General features: G+C 48.6%; 1 protein-coding gene across 1 annotated transcript in view; it reads right to left on the bottom strand.

Annotated features, from left to right (window-relative positions):
• PECAM1 (platelet and endothelial cell adhesion molecule 1) overlaps positions 1-17,664 on the bottom strand; it is a 62,231-nt gene that overhangs the window by 6,101 nt on the left and 38,466 nt on the right. The window contains exon 14 of the mRNA XM_077460627.1: positions 10,555-10,577. Within this exon, the coding sequence (XP_077316753.1) occupies positions 10,555-10,577 (23 nt within the window). The remainder of the gene's footprint in view (positions 1-10,554; positions 10,578-17,664) is intronic.

Below are 17,664 nucleotides of genomic sequence, written 5' to 3'. Positions count from 1 at the left end.
GGTCTGATGTATGGAGGAAGGTGATCTGCTCTGATGTATGGAGGAAGGTGATCTGCTCTGATGTATGGGGGAAGGTGATCTGGTCTGATGTATAGAGGAAGGTGATCTGGTCTGATGTATGGAGGAAGGTGATCTGGTCTGATGTATGGAGGAAGGTGATCTGGTCTGATGTATGGAGGAAGGTGATCTGCTCTGATGTATGGAGGAAGGTGATCCGGTCTGATGTATGGAGGAAGGTGATCTGGTCTGATGTATGGAGGAAGGTTCTCTGGTCTGATGTATGGAGGAAGGTTCTCTGGTCTGATGTATGGAGGAAGGTGATCTGCTCTGATGTATGGAGGAAGGTGATCTGCTCTGATGTATGGAGGAAGGTGATCTGGTCTCATGTATGGAGGAAGGTGATCTGCTCTGATGTATGGAGGAAGGTGATCTGGTCTGATGTATGGAGGAAGGTGATCTGCTCTGATGTATGGAGGAAGGTGCTCTGGTCTGATGTATGGAGGAAGGTGATCTGCTCTGATGTATGGAGGAAGGTGATCTGGTCTGATGTATGGAGGAAGGTGATCTGGTCTGATGTATGGAGGAAGGTGATCTGCTCTGATGTACGGAGGAAGGTGATCTGCCCTGATGTATGGAGGAAGGTGATCTGCTCTGATGTATGGAGGAAGGTGATCTGCTCTGATGTATGGAGGAAGGTGATCTGGTCTCATGTATGGAGGAAGGTGCTCTGGTCTGATGTATGGAGGAAGGTGATCTGCTCTGATGTATGGAGGAAGGTGATCTGCTCTGATGTATGGAGGAAGGTGATCTGGTCTGATGTATGGAGGAAGGTGATCTGGTCTGATGTATGGAGGAAGGTGATCTGCTCTGATGTATGGAGGAAGGTGATCTGGTCTGATGTATGGAGGAAGGTGATCTGCTCTGATGTATGGAGGAAGGTGATCTGGTCTGATGTATGGAGGAAGGTGATCTGCTCTGATGTACGGAGGAAGGTGATCTGCCCTGATGTATGGAGGAAGGTGATCTGCTCTGATGTATGGAGGAAGGTGATCTGCTCTGATGTATGGAGGAAGGTGATCTGGTCTCATGTATGGAGGAAGGTGCTCTGGTCTGATGTATGGAGGAAGGTGATCTGCTCTGATGTATGGAGGAAGGTGATCTGCTCTGATGTATGGAGGAAGGTGATCTGGTCTGATGTATGGAGGAAGGTGATCTGGTCTGATGTATGGAGGAAGGTGATCTGGTCTGATGTATGGAGGAAGGTGATCTGGTCTGATGTATGGAGGAAGGTGATCTGCTCTGATGTATGGAGGAAGGTGATCTGCTCTGATGTACGGAGGAAGGTGATCTGCTCTGATGTACGGAGGAAGGTGATCTGCTCTGATGTATGGAGGAAGGTGATCTGGTCTGATGTATGGAGGAAGGTGATCTGGTCTGATGTATGGAGGAAGGTGATCTGCTCTGATGTATGGAGGAAGGTGATCTGGTCTGATGTATGGAGGAAGGTGATCTGATCTGATGTAAGGAGGAAGGTGATCTGGTCTGATGTATGGAGGAAGGTGATCTGCTCTGATGTATGGAGGAAGGTGATCTGGTCTGATGTATGGAGGAAGGTGATCTGGTCTGATGTACAGAGGAAGGTGATCTGGTCTGATGAGACTAAAATTCTACTTTTTGTCCATCAAAGAAAATGCTATGTCCGGTGCAAACCCAACACATCTCATCACCCAAAGAACACCATCCCCACTGTGAAACATGGTGGTGGCAGCATCATGCTGTGGGGATGTTTCTCAGCAGTCCAGACTGAGAAACTGGTCAGAGTTGAGGGAAAGATGGATGGTGCTAAATACAGGGATATTCTTGAGTAAAACCTGTACCCCTCTGTGTGTGATTTGAGGAGAGGACGGGGGTTCACCTTCCAGCAGGACAATGACCCCAAACACACTGCTAAAGCAACACTTGAGTGGTTTAAGGGGAAACATGTAAAATGTGTTGGAATGACCTAGTCAAAGCCCAGACCTCAATCCAATAGAAAATCTGTGATCAGACTTAAAGATTGCTGTCCACAAGCGCAAACCATCCAACTTGAAGAAGGTGGAGCAGTTTTGCAACGAGGAGGAGGAATGGGGCAAAAATCCCAGTGGTGAGATGTGGGAAGACTCATAGAGACTTATCCAAAGAGACTTGGAGCTGTGATAGTCGCAAAAGGCGGCTCTACAAAGTCATGACTTTAGGGGGGTGAATAGTTCTGCACATCGACTTTTTCTGTTATTTTGTCTTATTTGTTGTTTGCTTCACAATAAAAAATAAAAACATCTTGAAAGTTGTGGGCGTGTTCTGTAAATTAACCACTTGCTTACTGGGCACTTAAACTCCCGAAATCCCGAAAAACTGTCCGCTGAAACTTGGTTTCAGCGAACAGTCCCCTCGTGTGTAGGCTTGTTCGTCAAACAAAGTTCCGCGCATGCTCAGAAAGAATTTATACGCCGAAGGTTGCATTGCAGTGTATAGGACGTCGTTTTCTAGTCCCGTCGTACGTGCTGTTCACGTCATCGCGCACGGTTTCAGCGGACTGTTCGTTCGTCGTGTGTGGCCATGTCCGTCCATGCTAATTTTGAGCGGACTGTCCGCTGAAACTGTTTGACGAACAAAGTTGAGCGAACAGTCCCCGCGTGTGTACGCGGCCTTACAATACCACATGTGTGGGACTTTTTCACAGCCTGGCCACATAGAGAGGCCCAACATGCAGGGAGCGCCGTCACTTGTTCTAGGAGCATAAATTACACATCTAACTTGTTGACTATTTATTACACTTTTGAAGGCCCTGGAGCACCAGGACAATGACACGTGGCACTGATGACAGATGGCACTGATATGTGGTACTCATGACACTTATACGTGGCACTGATGACAGATGGCACTAATATGTGGCACTGATGACACGTGGCACTAATACGTGGCACTGATGACAGATGGCACTAATACATGGCACTGATGACAGGTGGCACTAATACGTGGCACCGGTGACAGATGGCACTAATACGTGGCACCGATGACGCGTGACACTGATGACAGATGGTACTGATAAGTGGCATTGATGACACCTGACACTGACAACAGATGGCACGTGACACTGACAGGTGGCACTGATGACAAATGGCACTGATACGTGGCACTGATGACAGGTGGCACTAATATGTGGCACTGGTGACAGATGGTACTATGTGGCACTGATGACACGTGGCACTGATGACAGATGGCACTTATACGTGGCACTGATGACAGATGGCACTGGGGACAAATGGCACTGACATCAGGTGGCACTGGGGACAGATAGCACTAACAGGTGGCACTGGGGAGGATGGCACTGGGCGAGGATGGCACTGCGGAGGATGGCACTGGGCGAGGATGGCACTGGGCGAGGATGACAATGGGTCGGATGGCACTGGGGGCGGATGGCACTTTTTTTCCTTTTTTTTTTAACTTACGGCCTCTGCAGCCATTGATCTCTCCCTTCTCACACGCTGTCTGTGTGAGGAGGGAGAGCGGCGCTGAGAGATGATCTCATATGGTTACTTATGAGATCATCTCTCATTGGACACGCCGATCGCGCTGTAAACGGCTGCTGTGATTGGCCGTTTACAGCGATCTGTAGCTGGCTGTGTCCGAGGGACACGGGCAGCACAGAACTTCCCTGATGCTCGCCTGCGGTGGCGCGCAGAGGGGTAGTAAATAGGAGGACGTCCAGGGACGGCCTCCCGGCAGCTAGCGTCCGCTCTGTAGCCGTCTTTCGGCTATAGGGCGGGCGCGAAGCGGTTAAATGATGCAAATCCTCAAACAATCCGTGTTATTCCAGGCTGTGAGGCAACAAAACATGAAAAATGCCAAGGGGGTAGAATATTTTTGCAAGGCACTGTACACACACACACCCGCCTTTACGCACACACAAACTTTAATGGCATCCCAGTCTTAGGCTTAGACTTTAATGGCATTCCAGTGCCAGGGGGGGGTGAATACTTTTGCAAGGCACTGTATATGCGATGCGGGATATGATGAAAAAGTGTAGAGGTAATGTGATCTGCTGCGGGTGTCAATGTTAAATGAATGGCACCCCAAAACAGCTCGCACAAGGCAGTGCGGTTGCCTGAATCGCATTGGGTGTGATCCTATTCCGGTGTGGCATATGAAAGGGTCCTGCGCTATTTTGGTGCGATTTGAGCCATACAGAACGAATGTCTCAAATCGCACTGCACAGACACCGCATGTGATTTTGCACAGGAATGCGGTGCAATTCCTGCGCGGATCACGTGCGATGTGCCGCATCACGCCAGTGTGAACCTAGGCTGGAGGAGGCTGGGCATGGCATCCAGGATGCACGGATTGTGTGCGCATTGCTCTGTGGAGTTCAGTAAATGAAGAGCCGTCACATGGGGGTGTACAGGGGTTGGGTGCACCCCATACAGGCCGTCCCATTCATGTCTGCTGCACAGACACCGCCGCTGATCCCACTTTGGGTGCACATTGACTGCGTTTGGGGTCGTGCCCCCCGCACAGATTTTACATTGGGGGGCAGCGGCTGTGTCTGTGCAGCGCCCAATTGACATGAACGGGACTCGATGCACCCAACACCTGTGCAGGTAAATACGGCCCTGGCGCCGATGTACACGCCCGGGGGTGACCGCGGAATTATGACCGGGAGGGGTTAACTCAGCATATTGAATGCTGTGTGCAGGATCTGAGCTCTCAGCTAATTTGGTAATGTGCTCCTCCTGGTGATGGGGGGAGGGGGGGATGGTATGTCCATACCTGCACTTTATGGTTGGACCTCCCTCTTCCCTTGTGTTACATTGCAGTGATGTCCACCATTGCTGCAATTACATTATGTTAGCACATTGCTTTACTGTTCATTTTGAATGGCACCCCCAAGTCAGTGTTTTCCAAACTGAAGTCTGTTGGGGCATTATTAAATCCACTGATACTAACAGTGGGGCATAATTTCCCCCCCCCCCCCCCCACTGACACCTATGAAGGGGCACAATCCCTCACAATGACACCAATGATGGGGACTGATTTATCCCAATGATGGGGGACACATCCTTCTAATGACACCAACAATGGGTCCTAATACCCCCCAATGACACCAACAATGGGGCCCATACACACCAATGGTGCGGCAGGATTCCTCCCAATGACACCAACGATGGGGCACTATTCCTCTCAATGTCACAATTGATTGTCAAAGTAATTGGGAAGAATTTTGCCCAATGGGGCCCAATGACACCAACAACGGGGCCCATTTATGCCCATGATGAGGCACGATTCCTCTCAATGATGCCAACAATGGGGCCCATTGACACCAATATTGGGGCACTATTCCTCCCAATGACACCAATGATGGGGGGCACATCCTTCTAATGACACCAACAATGGGGCCTAATACCCCCCAATTACACCAACAATGGGGCCCAGTGACACCAATGATGGGGTACTATTCCTCCCAATATCACCAATGATTGGGCACACTTCCTCCCACTGACACCAAAGATGGGGCATTGTTTTTTCTCACTGACGTCAGGACCTTGTCTAAGCCCCATGGCTGCAGTCTGCCCCCATAATGTCTGAAGGACCGTGAACTGGCCCTTTGTTTTGAAAGTTTGGAGACCCCCACACTAAGACAACGCAGTCCCACTGCACATGCTTTGCAGTGTACCTCAATGTTGTTGTGTGTTGGAGTATGGGGGGGGGGGGGGGTAAAAACAGGCAGCTGAGCCTAAGCTGCAGTTTGACACCCCCCCCCACCACATGAAATGTCCCAATACAGCCAGACAGGGCTGTACAGATGCTGCGGTTGCGGAGCTTTGCTTCATGGCTGCTGCATTGGTGCACATCGCTGGAAGTCTGTCGCCAAAAAGAAGCTGCTGCATCCTGAGCGACACGATTTGCTCAATGGAGTTTTACTGCATCGCGTTTTGGTGTCATTGAAAATGAATGGCACCTGAAACAGAGGTGTTGTGATTTTGGCATTTGTGCAGAGCGTTTTGGGTATGTGGCTGGAATTGCGCCGATTCTACCTGAGATCGCAACCATTCAAGTGTGAACGGGGCCTAACTTACAGCCTAAGTAAATACAGCGATCGGTGCTACTGTACTAATGACACTGGCTGGGAAGGGGTTCACATCAGGGGCGATCAAAGGGTTAACGGTGTGCCTAGCCAGTGTTTTACTGTACTGTGGGAGGAGTTTTTACTAGGAGAAGCCCTTGGTCGTGACAAGTCTATTGCCGACATTGGCACCGTTCCAATCGGTGCACCGCCGATTTCGGGATGCGACTTCCAGGCCTTTTTTTTGTCAGCGGGAACGCCGCGGAGGAACGCAGTTCCGGCACCTCCAGTGCTGAATGTACTGGCGTGAGCTGAAGGGCCTATTAATGCTGGCTGCTGGGCGATCTATTGTTGCTGGAGTGGATCTATTTTTAAATGGCGGTCTAGTGTTGCTGGGAGGTCTATTGTTGTTGCTGGGGGTGGGGGGGCAATTATTGCTGGAAGAGATCTCTATTGTCTGAATTGATCTGAATTTGGGACCAGCTGTCACACTTGACCATTGAGTTCAATGGGGCAACCCGCGGCATTGTCTGGCGGCAGTGCGGCACACATTCGGACAGTGCCATTGCCGGCAATAGCCGCTGATTTGGCATGCGGTCTGACGTGTCAAATCGCATTGGCAAATTGCTCCAGTGTGAAACCTGGGGGGCTAAAGGATTAAATCACTTGGGTGAGGAGACGTTATATTGCGGATTTCTCTTCGCAAGTCTGACAGAGTGCTGAATGCAATACACGCCAGCGTGTGAAGAAAACGCACGGTAATGCATGTGTGTGTACCCAATGGACCAAGAAATTCGGAAATTGGCCATCATGATTTTTTTTATTTTTTATTTTTATTTTTTTTTATTCCTTTGCGTTCCCGGATTTTCTGTCCTGTTCACTGTCATTTTAGCGTGGGAAGCGTTCCATTGAAAGCTTGTGCTGTATCAGGGTTGTAATTATAAATGTCACCAGCAGGTGTCACTCAGCGTCTCTGTGCGGCTAATGACAGATCGCCTGCACCTGCTGGGGGTGTTATATATATCCCCTTCAGGCGGGACTCCGCCCCTCCTCTGCAGTCTAGTTTAGTATGTTTGTGCGGCCACCGGGGCTGTGCTTGTCGCAAAATATATTTATTTGTAATGAGTTCTTAGTCCAATGTAACAGTTTCAGGAGATTATCGGTTCTGACGCTTTAGGCCTCTTTCACGCTTGTTGCGACTTGGGATGGCAAAGTCGCATGACAAGTCGCCCCCCCCCCCGTGATTTCCGATGAGCACCATTTATATCCGTGCGAATTCAAAGTAGTCCCTGCACTGCTGTGGTCCGACTTCGATGCGACTTGAGGGCCATAGACCTCAAGATTACACAGGCGTTGCTTCAAGTCGCATCAAAAAAAAAACACAAGTGTGAAAGGGGCCTTCGTCTCATTCAGTATAAAATGGAGGCTTGGTAGCCAAGTCATACCAGAGCTGCGTTCACGCGTGCATTTTTTTTTCCATACAGCGCTTTCAGGCGTTTTTGGAGCTTTGGCATTTTTATTGGTCAATAGAGGAAACTATCATCTGTTGCTTTATTTGTTAGGTTTTTCAGTTTTTTTTTTTTTTTTTTCATTATTTGCATCATTTGCTTTTATTATTAGCATCAGCTTTTATTTATTTTTTATTATTATTTATTTGCTAGGCTAAGGGGTTAAGGTTATAATTAGGCGTTAATATTGTGTTCTTAGCCCTTTTTGTTAGGGCGTTAATATTACTACTAAGAATAATGCATGTAAAATAAATACACATATAAATAAAAATAAAAAATCATAAATAATGCAATAAATGAATATTTATGTTTATAATAAATAACCCCGAACGTTAACACCCTATTCCTTAAAAATAATTAAAATGGTGCCTCTCCACGGCAGAATATTCCCCTCCCTTGTTCTCATTCCTGTGGCTGAATTGAGTCTAGTTATGAGAATGGGGGGGGGGGGGGGCGGCGGCGCTCTCTTTTATAGAGTTCTAATGGTCCTGGGGGTTGGCCGGGGGGGGTGGAGCAACCAACCTTGCGTATGCTGCCATGGATAGGCACCAGGAAAGGGAAATAAATGACGGAAAAGCACGTCTTCGACTTCCCTAGTTATAGATGTGACAGTTCTCCATTATCATTGGTCAAAGCCAAATTCGCATTCCAAGTTGCACCATCCAAAGCTGCATGGCGAGTCGTACAAGTGTGACTGGAGCCTTACAGCGGTTGTATCGTCATTTTTTTTTATTTTTTACTTTGACCTACAGGTAAGCCTATAAGACCCCTTTCACACTGGGGCGTTTTTCAGGCGCTTTAGCGGTAAAAAAAAAAAAAAGCGCCTGTAAAGCGCTTGAAAGAAGCTGCAACTGCAATCCCATTGTGAAAGCCCCGAATGCTTTCACACTGAGATCCCTTTCACACTGGAGCGTTTTTCAGGCGCTTTAGCATTTAAAAAAAAGCGTCTGTAAAGCGCCTGAAAGAAGCCGCAACTGCAATCCCAATGTAAAAGCCAGAGTGCTTTCACACTGAGGCGCTGCGCTGGCAGGGCGTCAAAAAAATTCCTGCAAGCAGGCTTCTTTGCAGCGCTTTTGGAGCGGTGAATACAACGCTCCTAAAGTGCCCCTTCCCATTGAAATCAATGGGAAGCGCCTGAAAAGCGCCTGAAAAGCGCTATTGGCAGCAGCGTTTTGTGGGCGCTTTTAACCCTTTATTTGCCCACTAGCAGGGGTTAAAAGCGCCCCAATAACGCTCGAAAAACGCTGGTAAAGCGCTGCTAGTTTAAGCGGCGCTTTACGAGCGTTTTTCGGGCGCTGACATTGTGAAAGGGCTCTTAAAGCACTTGGGCTTTCACATTGGGACTGCAGATGCGGCTTCTTTCAAGCGCTTTACAGGTGCTTTTTTTTAAATGCTAAAGCGCCTGAAAAACGCCCCAGTGTGAAAGAGGTCTAAGGCTTGCCTGTAAGTAAAACAGGGGCTGAAAGTCATCTCCCGCGCGGGAGTGACGATATCGCGGCTCCGGGCCACTCACAGCGCCGGAGCCGCGATACCCGGAAGACACGCCGAGGGAACGTGTCGGCTCCCTCGGGCGTGGATCGGGCGAGATGTCGGGGCCTCGTTCGAAGATAAGTATTTCATAATGAGCTAGTATGCGGTGCATACTAGCCCATTATCCCTTTTTCTTTGCAGGTCAAAAAAAAAAAACTTCAGCGGGTTTACTACCGCTTTAAGACCCCGTTCACATCTAGAGTTGCCACCTCATCCTTATACAGGTTCTGAGGCTAATCAAATGCACATAAGGCACCGAGATAAGCCCTCCTCCGGTCCTCCTCCAGACCTTGCACTTTCTGCTTTCCATCTCTGCCCCCAGCAGCACAAGGTAAGGGGGGGGGGGGGGGGTTGCAACCTCATCCCTTTAAACCTGAACAGACATGAATTACACAGGTTTGGGGGCTAATTTAATGCAGATAAGGCACCAAGTGAGTTTAATTACCACCTTAATCAGCCACAGAACCCGTGTAATTAATGCCTAAATGCCGCTGCATTTGCATTTTTTTTTTTTGGGGGGGATTTTTTATTTATTTATTTTATTTGGGCATTTGTGTGTTTTTTAGCATTTTTGTACAGACGCGTTTTCGATCTTTGTATTCGCCAATGGAGAGAATTATCACCGGCGACATCATTTGTTGCTACGCGTTTCTGCTTTCAGCCGCTTCAAAAGCGCGCCGATCTGCCCGATTCGAGCTACAAAACTTGTTGGAGTGGAGATGTGACAACTCCATAGGGAATAATTTATTTTTTAATTTTTTAATTTTTTTGGAGCTTCTAAACGCGGCGTGTGCAAGAGACCTAAAAACGACCCGAAATATTCCGATAACATACGGTACTGCATCAGATTTTTTATTTTTTCCCCCCTTTTTACATATAATAAGCTTTCACAATAAATCAGCGTCCTGCCGCTTCCGCCCTGCGAATTCCCTTCCTTTAATAGTCCAGCCGGGACCCCCCAAGACAATGCGGAGCGATCTATCAGCGCGGCGACACACAAATAGGCGCATTCCTCGCCGCGTTTAAGTAAACATGGCCGACGAGGAAAGAAAAATAAGGCGGGCTCGCAGACCGTTTTTAGCCGGGGGGATATAAATTTTAATGGAGCTGCGAAGGAAATAGGAGTGCGTTTCCTTCCTCCGCCTAGAACTGACAGCGATCGTTTAAGACGCGGCCTTTGGAAAAAAAAAAAACATATTCGAGGAAATATCTGAACAATGACAAGCCGCCTCGGCCAAGGATGACTAATCGGCATTGTTTATGTAGTATGAAACCTGGGGGCCGCCGCACCGTTCTTAATGGGGCCCCTCCCTCTGAACTGGCCCTTTAACCCTTTCATCCCCCTAACGTTCGATTCGTTATACCCCCCCCCCCCCCCCGACCCCCAGTCTTTAATAGGGGCTGCCAGATACTTACATTCAAGTTGTTTTCTACAGAATCTGGAAGAGAAAAGGGCAAAAAAGAGTTAATTATTTGAAGTGTGTTTTGTATTAATAGCAACAAAGTATCAATAATAGAAATAGAGATCCTACAATAAAAACAATACAATTGTATCAATCTTATAGGATTAAGTCTACACAATGCTGGCCATACACGCTTCAATAAATGATCGATTTTCTTTCCCAATCGATAATGGCTCTTTAGTCAATGACCCGTTCAATCGATAAGACACGCACGGGGTCAGTCGATAGTTGGAAGATTCGATTGTAAGTTGTTGGAGGAGATTTACTAAAACTGGAGAGTCCAAAATCTGGTGCAGCGCTGCATAGCAACCAATCGGCTTCCAGGTGTTTTTAAAATTTGGGGTCAAGGCTACATCGCTTTTCGCGTGCGCGGCAGTGTGCGGCTCTCCGATTCTGGGAGGATGTCCGTGGACGCCTTCCCATGTGCACACCTCCAGCGATCTGTGACCGCTGTGCGCCTTGAACACAGTGGATCACAGATCGGGGTAAAGGGTCAATCATATCGGCCCTGTACCATGTGATCAGCTGTCTCCAATCACAGCTGTCGCATGTAAACAGATTTGCTAGTTATTGGCTCTCCTTTCCTCACACAGAGACAGCACGTGTGGAAAGGAGAGCCAATCTGACAGGGCGCAATGAGTACAGCATTTACACTGATAATCAGTGCAGCCCCATCAGTGCCACCTACTAGTGCCCATCAGTGCAGCTTTCTCAGTGGCAATCAGTGCAGCCTTATCATCAGCGCCCATCAGTGCAGCCTCCTCAGTGCCGCCTCAGTGGCCATCAACACAGCCTCATCGGTGCCCATCAGTGCCACCTACTAGTGCCGATCAATGTGCATCAACACAGCCTCATCATTGCCTATAACTGCAGCCTCATCAGTGCCACCTCAGCGCCCATCAACACAGCCTCATCAGTGCCCATCAGTGCAGCCTCGTCAGTGTGCATTAACATGGCTGCCTCCGTGCCCACTGCCCATCAGTGCAGCCACATCGGTGCCACCTACAAGTGCCGATCAGTGCACATCAACACAGCCTCATCAATGCCCATCAGTGCCTATCAGTGCAGCCTCATCAGTGCCCATCAACACAGCTTCATCAGTGCCTCCTCATTGGTGCCCATCAGTGCAGTCTCAGTGCGCATTAACACAGCCACCTCAGTGCCCATCAGTGCAGCCACATCAGTGCCACCTACTAGTGCCGATCAGTGCACATCAACACAGCCTCATCAATGCCCACCAGTGCCTATCAGTGCAGCCTCATCAGTGCCGCTTCAGTGCCCATCAACACAGCTTCATCAGTGCCTCCTCATTGGTGCCCATCAGTGCGCATTAACACAGCCGCATCAGTGCTGCCTTATTAGTGCCAATCAGTGCCCATCAACGCAGCCTTATCAGAGTACATCATTGCCTCCTCATCAGTGCAGCCTTATCAGAGTACATCATTGCCTCCTCATTGGTGCCCATCAGTGCAGCCTCATCAGAGTACATCACTGAAGGAGAAGAATTACTTAGTTGCAAAATTTTATAACAGAAATTAAGAAAAACATTTTTTTTTTCAAAATGTTTGGTCTATTTTTTTGGTTGATTTAGCAAAAAATAAAAAATAAATACCCCAGTGGTGATTAAATACCACCAAAAGAAAGCTCTGTCTGTACCAAAAAAAAAAAAAAAAAAAGGATACAATTTTTATTTGGATACAGAGTTACAGAATAAATACTATACACTGATTTAGGTTATTTTTTATCAAAGAAATGTAGCAGAATACATGTTGGCCTAAATTTATGAAGAAAGATTATTTATTTGCATAATTTTATAATAGAAATGAAGAAAAACTAATTTTTTCAAAATTTTGGGTCTTTTTCATTTTGCAAAAAAAAAACAAAACAACCCCAGATGTGATTAAATACCACCAAAAGAAATCTCTATTTTTGTGAAAAAAATGTCCTGTGTGTACAGTCAGTGTTACATGACCGCGCAATTGTCATTCAAAGTGTGGGGGGGGGGGGGGGGGGTGTGGAAGTGCCCATGCCCGGGACTTAAGTGGTTAATTAAAGAAGCTGAAGTTAGAAGCTGATTGGCTCCCACGCACAGCTGCACCAGATTCTGCCCTCTCCAGTGTCAGTAAATCACCCCCCATTGATTACACCTGTGTGTTTTCCTTCTCAAAATCTGACCGCAATGCAATGGAATTCGTGAACAAAGTGACTCTGCCCCGGCTCACACCGATGCGACAATTGCTTCAACTTTGGCGCATTTGTCGCATCAGAAGTCGAACTCCAGTTGGACTCCGTTTTGTGCAATGGAACCGCTCTAATCGGTGCGATTCACAAAAAGGTTCCTGCGCTACTTTTGGGGCGACTTGCACTGATTTAGGTTACAGAAGTCGCGTGCGCTGTGAACCCGGGCTTAGCGCTTACCCCGGTGCGACTTGTCATGTGATCTGACAGTTCCAAATCACAGGACAAGTCGCACCCCATTGCTGGAAAATGGAACCGTCCATATCGCCAGGACTCAACAACGTCGCAACGATTATGAGAAAGCTTCCTGCACTACTTTCTACCAATTTTCATTGCGACTTGCATGGGCTGTTATTAAATGAAGTCGCAAAGAAACTGTCAGTGCAAATCGCAGTGATGTGGGGGCTTTGAAATCGCGCTGTAGAAGCATGTGAATGGGGGGGGGGCGGGGCTTAGTGCTTCCAAGTGATGCTACTTGATCAATAAATTTCCACCCTGGACGATCAACTGATCTAATCCCGTCTAAATCGAGTGGGAAGTAAGGCTATGTTTAGCCCCGCGGCTGCTATTGCCACACCTCCTGAAAAGCGATTTTGGTTCTTTTTTCAGCGGCTTTATATAGGCAGTGAGGAGGCCAATATGATGCCACCTTAACGACTGCTTTAACCCTGTAAATGGCGCCCTAGCGTGCTGCAACGCCATACATTGCACACGATTACGAGATGCGGCCTTTTGCTTGAATGAACCACATTGGCGCTGGTACTGACCGCCAATCACAACAGAAGGAATAATGTTTGCTGCTGCCACTGCATGTATGCACCCCCCGATTGGCTGCCTTTGCAGTTTAAGGGGTGGCAATAAAAACAAGGCTCAACCACCTGGTTTTACCACCATCCCCATCGCAAATAATGAGCCCCTCTGCCTATTGGATTGTTTTGAGATTTGATTGTATCGGCTGATTAATACATCGATTGAAATATATTTTAAGCATGTGTGGCCACTTTATGAGATTTGGGGGGTTTGTTCTAGAAGAGGTGATATGGTGGGGGGATATTTTTCCTGGGGGAGATTGTGCTAGTAAGGATGATTGAGTATTTGTGCTAGGAAGGGATTTTTTTTTGGGGGGGGGGGGTATTTGTGCTGGGGGGGGGGGGTTGGAGTGGTGGGGCAGAACATTTGTGGTAGGAGGGGTGATTTGGGTGCCTTGTTCTAGAAGTGATATGGTGTGGGGGATTTGTGCTTGTACGCATGACTGCGGAGTATTTGTGCTAGGAAAGGATTTTTTGGCGGGGGGGGGGGGGGGGTTTGTGCTAGAAGAGGGAACTGAGTGGGGATTTGGAGTAGAGGTGGGGAAAACTTTGAGGAGTAGGATATTTGTGCTAGGAGGGGTGATTTGGACGTCCAAAACACGTAAGTGCATTGTTTGTAGGTCCACAGAGGAGGACAAAAAAGGAACGCAGTGGTGAGCTCAAATTTATGGGAGTGGGGGTCCTATAGCATTGGAGAGGAGGTGAGTTTAACCCACGGGTAGTCTGCCATGGAGTCCGGAGTCAGGAAAGGATTTTTTTTTGGTGGGGGGATTTGTGCTAGAAGAGGGAATTGAGTGGGGATTTGGGGAGGAGGGGGAAAAATATGTGCACTCGGAGGGAAATTTTGAGGGGTAGAAGATTTGTGCTAGGAGGGGTGATTTTGGGGGGGGTTGTTCTAGAAGAGGTGATATTGTGGGGGGAGGGGGTGGATTTGTGCTAGTAAGGGTGACTGGTACAAGCGTGTCCCCTTTTTGTTCTGATGAGGGCCACTACGGCCAGAAGAACTTTTTGAAAAGACTTGGGGTGAGGTTGTCAACCCAAAAGGGAAGCAAGTGAACTGTAGATGTTCTTGCCCGACTCTGAACCGGAGGTATTTGCGTAATTCTTCTGCCACAGGCACATGAATATAGGCATCTTTTAATTCGATTGAGATTAGCCAATCGCCTGGCTGCACAGGTTGTTGGATGGTAGATAAAGTCTCCATTTTGAATCTCTCATATTTTATAAACTTGTTTAGATAAGTTATCACGGGGCGCCATGTACCGTTTTTTTTCTGCACAAGAAAGAGAGAGGAGTATACCCCCTGAAACTCTTTGCCTTTCGGGACAGGCACCGCGGCTCCTTGTACTATCAGTGAATCCACGTAGGACAGGAACACCTGCTTCTTTTCTTCTGACCATGGATGCAGGGGGGAGATAAATCTTGGGGGAGAAGTACTGGTGAAGGACCATGTATGGCCCATGGAGACCATCTTGGTGGTCCAGTAGTCCAAGACCGAGGCCACCCAGACGTGCTAGAAGACGTGTTCCCACCCGATCCGCCTGGGCAGGCCCAATCTCAAAATGACTTAGCCGGCTTTCGTCTACCGGACGCCTGGTTTTTAGCAGACTTTTGGAAGGATGTCTGACCTCCAATTCCTTCTGAAATCCCAGCTGGGCCTGTAAGAGCGTGCTTCCCTTGAACGCTCAGTGCTGCGTCTTCTGTGCTGAGGCTTCTTTTGACCCAACAGACGCCTATCCTGGGGCAGGAAACCCGATTTGGGCTATGACGTTATCCAACCTGTTAACAAACAATGAGGGCCCCTCAAAGGGGATACTACACCAGGCCTGCTTAGATGCTGGATCAGCGAGCCAAGGTCGCAACCATAGGGCCCGCTTAGCCGTGACCGAGGATAGCATAGTCTGGGCAAACATGGCAGATCAGATCGGTAGAAGCTTCCCCCAGGAAGGCCACTGCCAGTTTCAATTCCTGGACTGCCGAGTCCCTGGCCAGATCTTCTGAAATGCCCTTGAGCATGGAGTCTACATTTTCTGTCCAGGCTTCCATAGCCTTGGATTCGGAAAGGAGTGGGAAGATGGAACGTTCCTTTCCCAGGTGCCTTAACTGCTTGCCGACTGCCGGCCGTCAAATCCCTGTTCCTTTGGTGGCGGCTGCGTGCCACGAAGACACCACTCACCACCGAAGGGGGTGAACAGCCATTGGGTATGGCTGTTTACCATGTGATCGGCCCTGATGAAGTCACGGCCGATCACAGATGGTTACACCCCCATGGTGTGCGCGATCACGTGTTCCCGGGAACACTGCTCGTCACCGCGGCTGGTAAACAGCCATTGGCCGGCTGTTTACCCACGTGATCAGCTGTGTGTAAACAAACCGCGGTAACGAGATGTTACCGGGTTTTCCTCCTCACACACCGATCGTGTGTGAGGAGGAGATTGCGGTAACATCTCGTTACCGCTTACAGTGTACACCAATCATACTGATTGCCCCCCCCAATAAAGAGGACCTGTCACCACCCCTCATAGTACCTGTCACTCACAGTCCATCAGAGTACCTGTCACAGTCCATCAGAGTACCTGTCAGTCCATCTGAGTACCTAAGTACCTATCACCGCCCTTCAGAGTACCCAAGTACCTATCTGCAGCCCATCAGAGTACCGAGTACCTATCTGCAGCCCATCAGAGTACCCGAGTACCTATCTACAGCCCATCAGAGTACCCGAGTACCTATCTACAGCCCATCAGAGTACCCGAGTACCTATCTACAGCCCATCAGAGTACCCGAGTACCTATCTACAGCCCATCAGAGTACCCGAGTACCTATCTACAGCCCATCAGAGTACCCGAGTACCTATCTGCAGTCCATCAGAGTACAGAGTACCTATCTACAGCCCATCAGAGTACCCGAGTACCTATCTACAGCCCATCAGAGTACCCGAGTACCTATCTACAGCCCATCAGAGTACCCGAGTACCTATCTGCAGTCCATCAGAGTACAGAGTACCTATCTACAGCCATTCAGAGTACCCGAGTACCTATCTGCAGCCCATCAGAGTACCCGAGTACCTATCTACAGCCCATCAGAGTACCTGAATACCTATTTGCAGCCCATCAGAGTACCGAGTACCTATTTGCAGACCATCAGAGTACCTGAGTACCTATCACCGCCCTTCAGAGTACCCAAGTAAATATCTACAGCCCATCAGAGTACCGGAGTACCTATCTGCAGCCCATCAGAGTACCGAGTACCTATCTGCAGCCCATCAGAGTACCGAGTACCTATCTACAGCCCATCAGAGTACCCGAGTACCTATCTGTAGCCCATCAGAGTACCGAGTACCTATCTGCAGCCCATCAGAGTACCTGAGTACCTATCTGCAGCCCATCAGAGTACCGAGTACCTATCTACAGCCCATCAGAGTACCTGAGTACCTATCTGCAGCCCATGCCTCAAAGAATATACATTGGGGTGTTTGCTTTCCAAAATGGGGTACTTTTGTGGGTAATTCCACTGTCCTGGTGCTCCAGGACCTTCAAAAGTGTGATGGGTAGGAAAGAGAAGCCTGGCGCAGAGAGGGTTAACAGAACACATAGGCAGAGGGCTGGCATGAAAGTGTTAACATTACAGTCATTGGAGAAGGGATTGGGGATGTTAGAAGGTCAGGGATAGGTGGGAAGTTAAGGCAGGGGGAGGGGTTTAAGTTAAGGAAGGGAAACCCCTCCCTCCACGAGGCAGCAGAAAGCCAGGAAAGTTCCCGCCCTCCTTACCTAATATTGGGTATTAGGAGTGCAGGTTGTCTCTTTCTTTGTGTGTTGTGTGTCTGTTTATTCCAGCTCAAGAGTGGCATTGTTGTGGCAGTGGCTGGTGTTTGGTCTTTGCGGGTAAAAGGAAAAGAGTTCGGAATGCAGAGTCAGGACCTGGCGGTGGTACGGGTCCTGAGGGTGGTAACCCAGTTAACTAAGGATAGCTGGAAATTGGGATGGGGGCACTGCGGTAAGTGGGCGTCTTTGAGTCAG

The sequence above is a fragment of the Lithobates pipiens genome, unplaced genomic scaffold (assembly GCF_037356315.1).
Source record: "Lithobates pipiens isolate NorthernLeopardFrog02 unplaced genomic scaffold, aLitPip1_a1.2 Scaffold_28, whole genome shotgun sequence".
NCBI lineage: Eukaryota > Metazoa > Chordata > Amphibia > Anura > Ranidae > Lithobates > Lithobates pipiens.
This window is presented reverse-complemented; position numbering and strand designations above follow the sequence as displayed.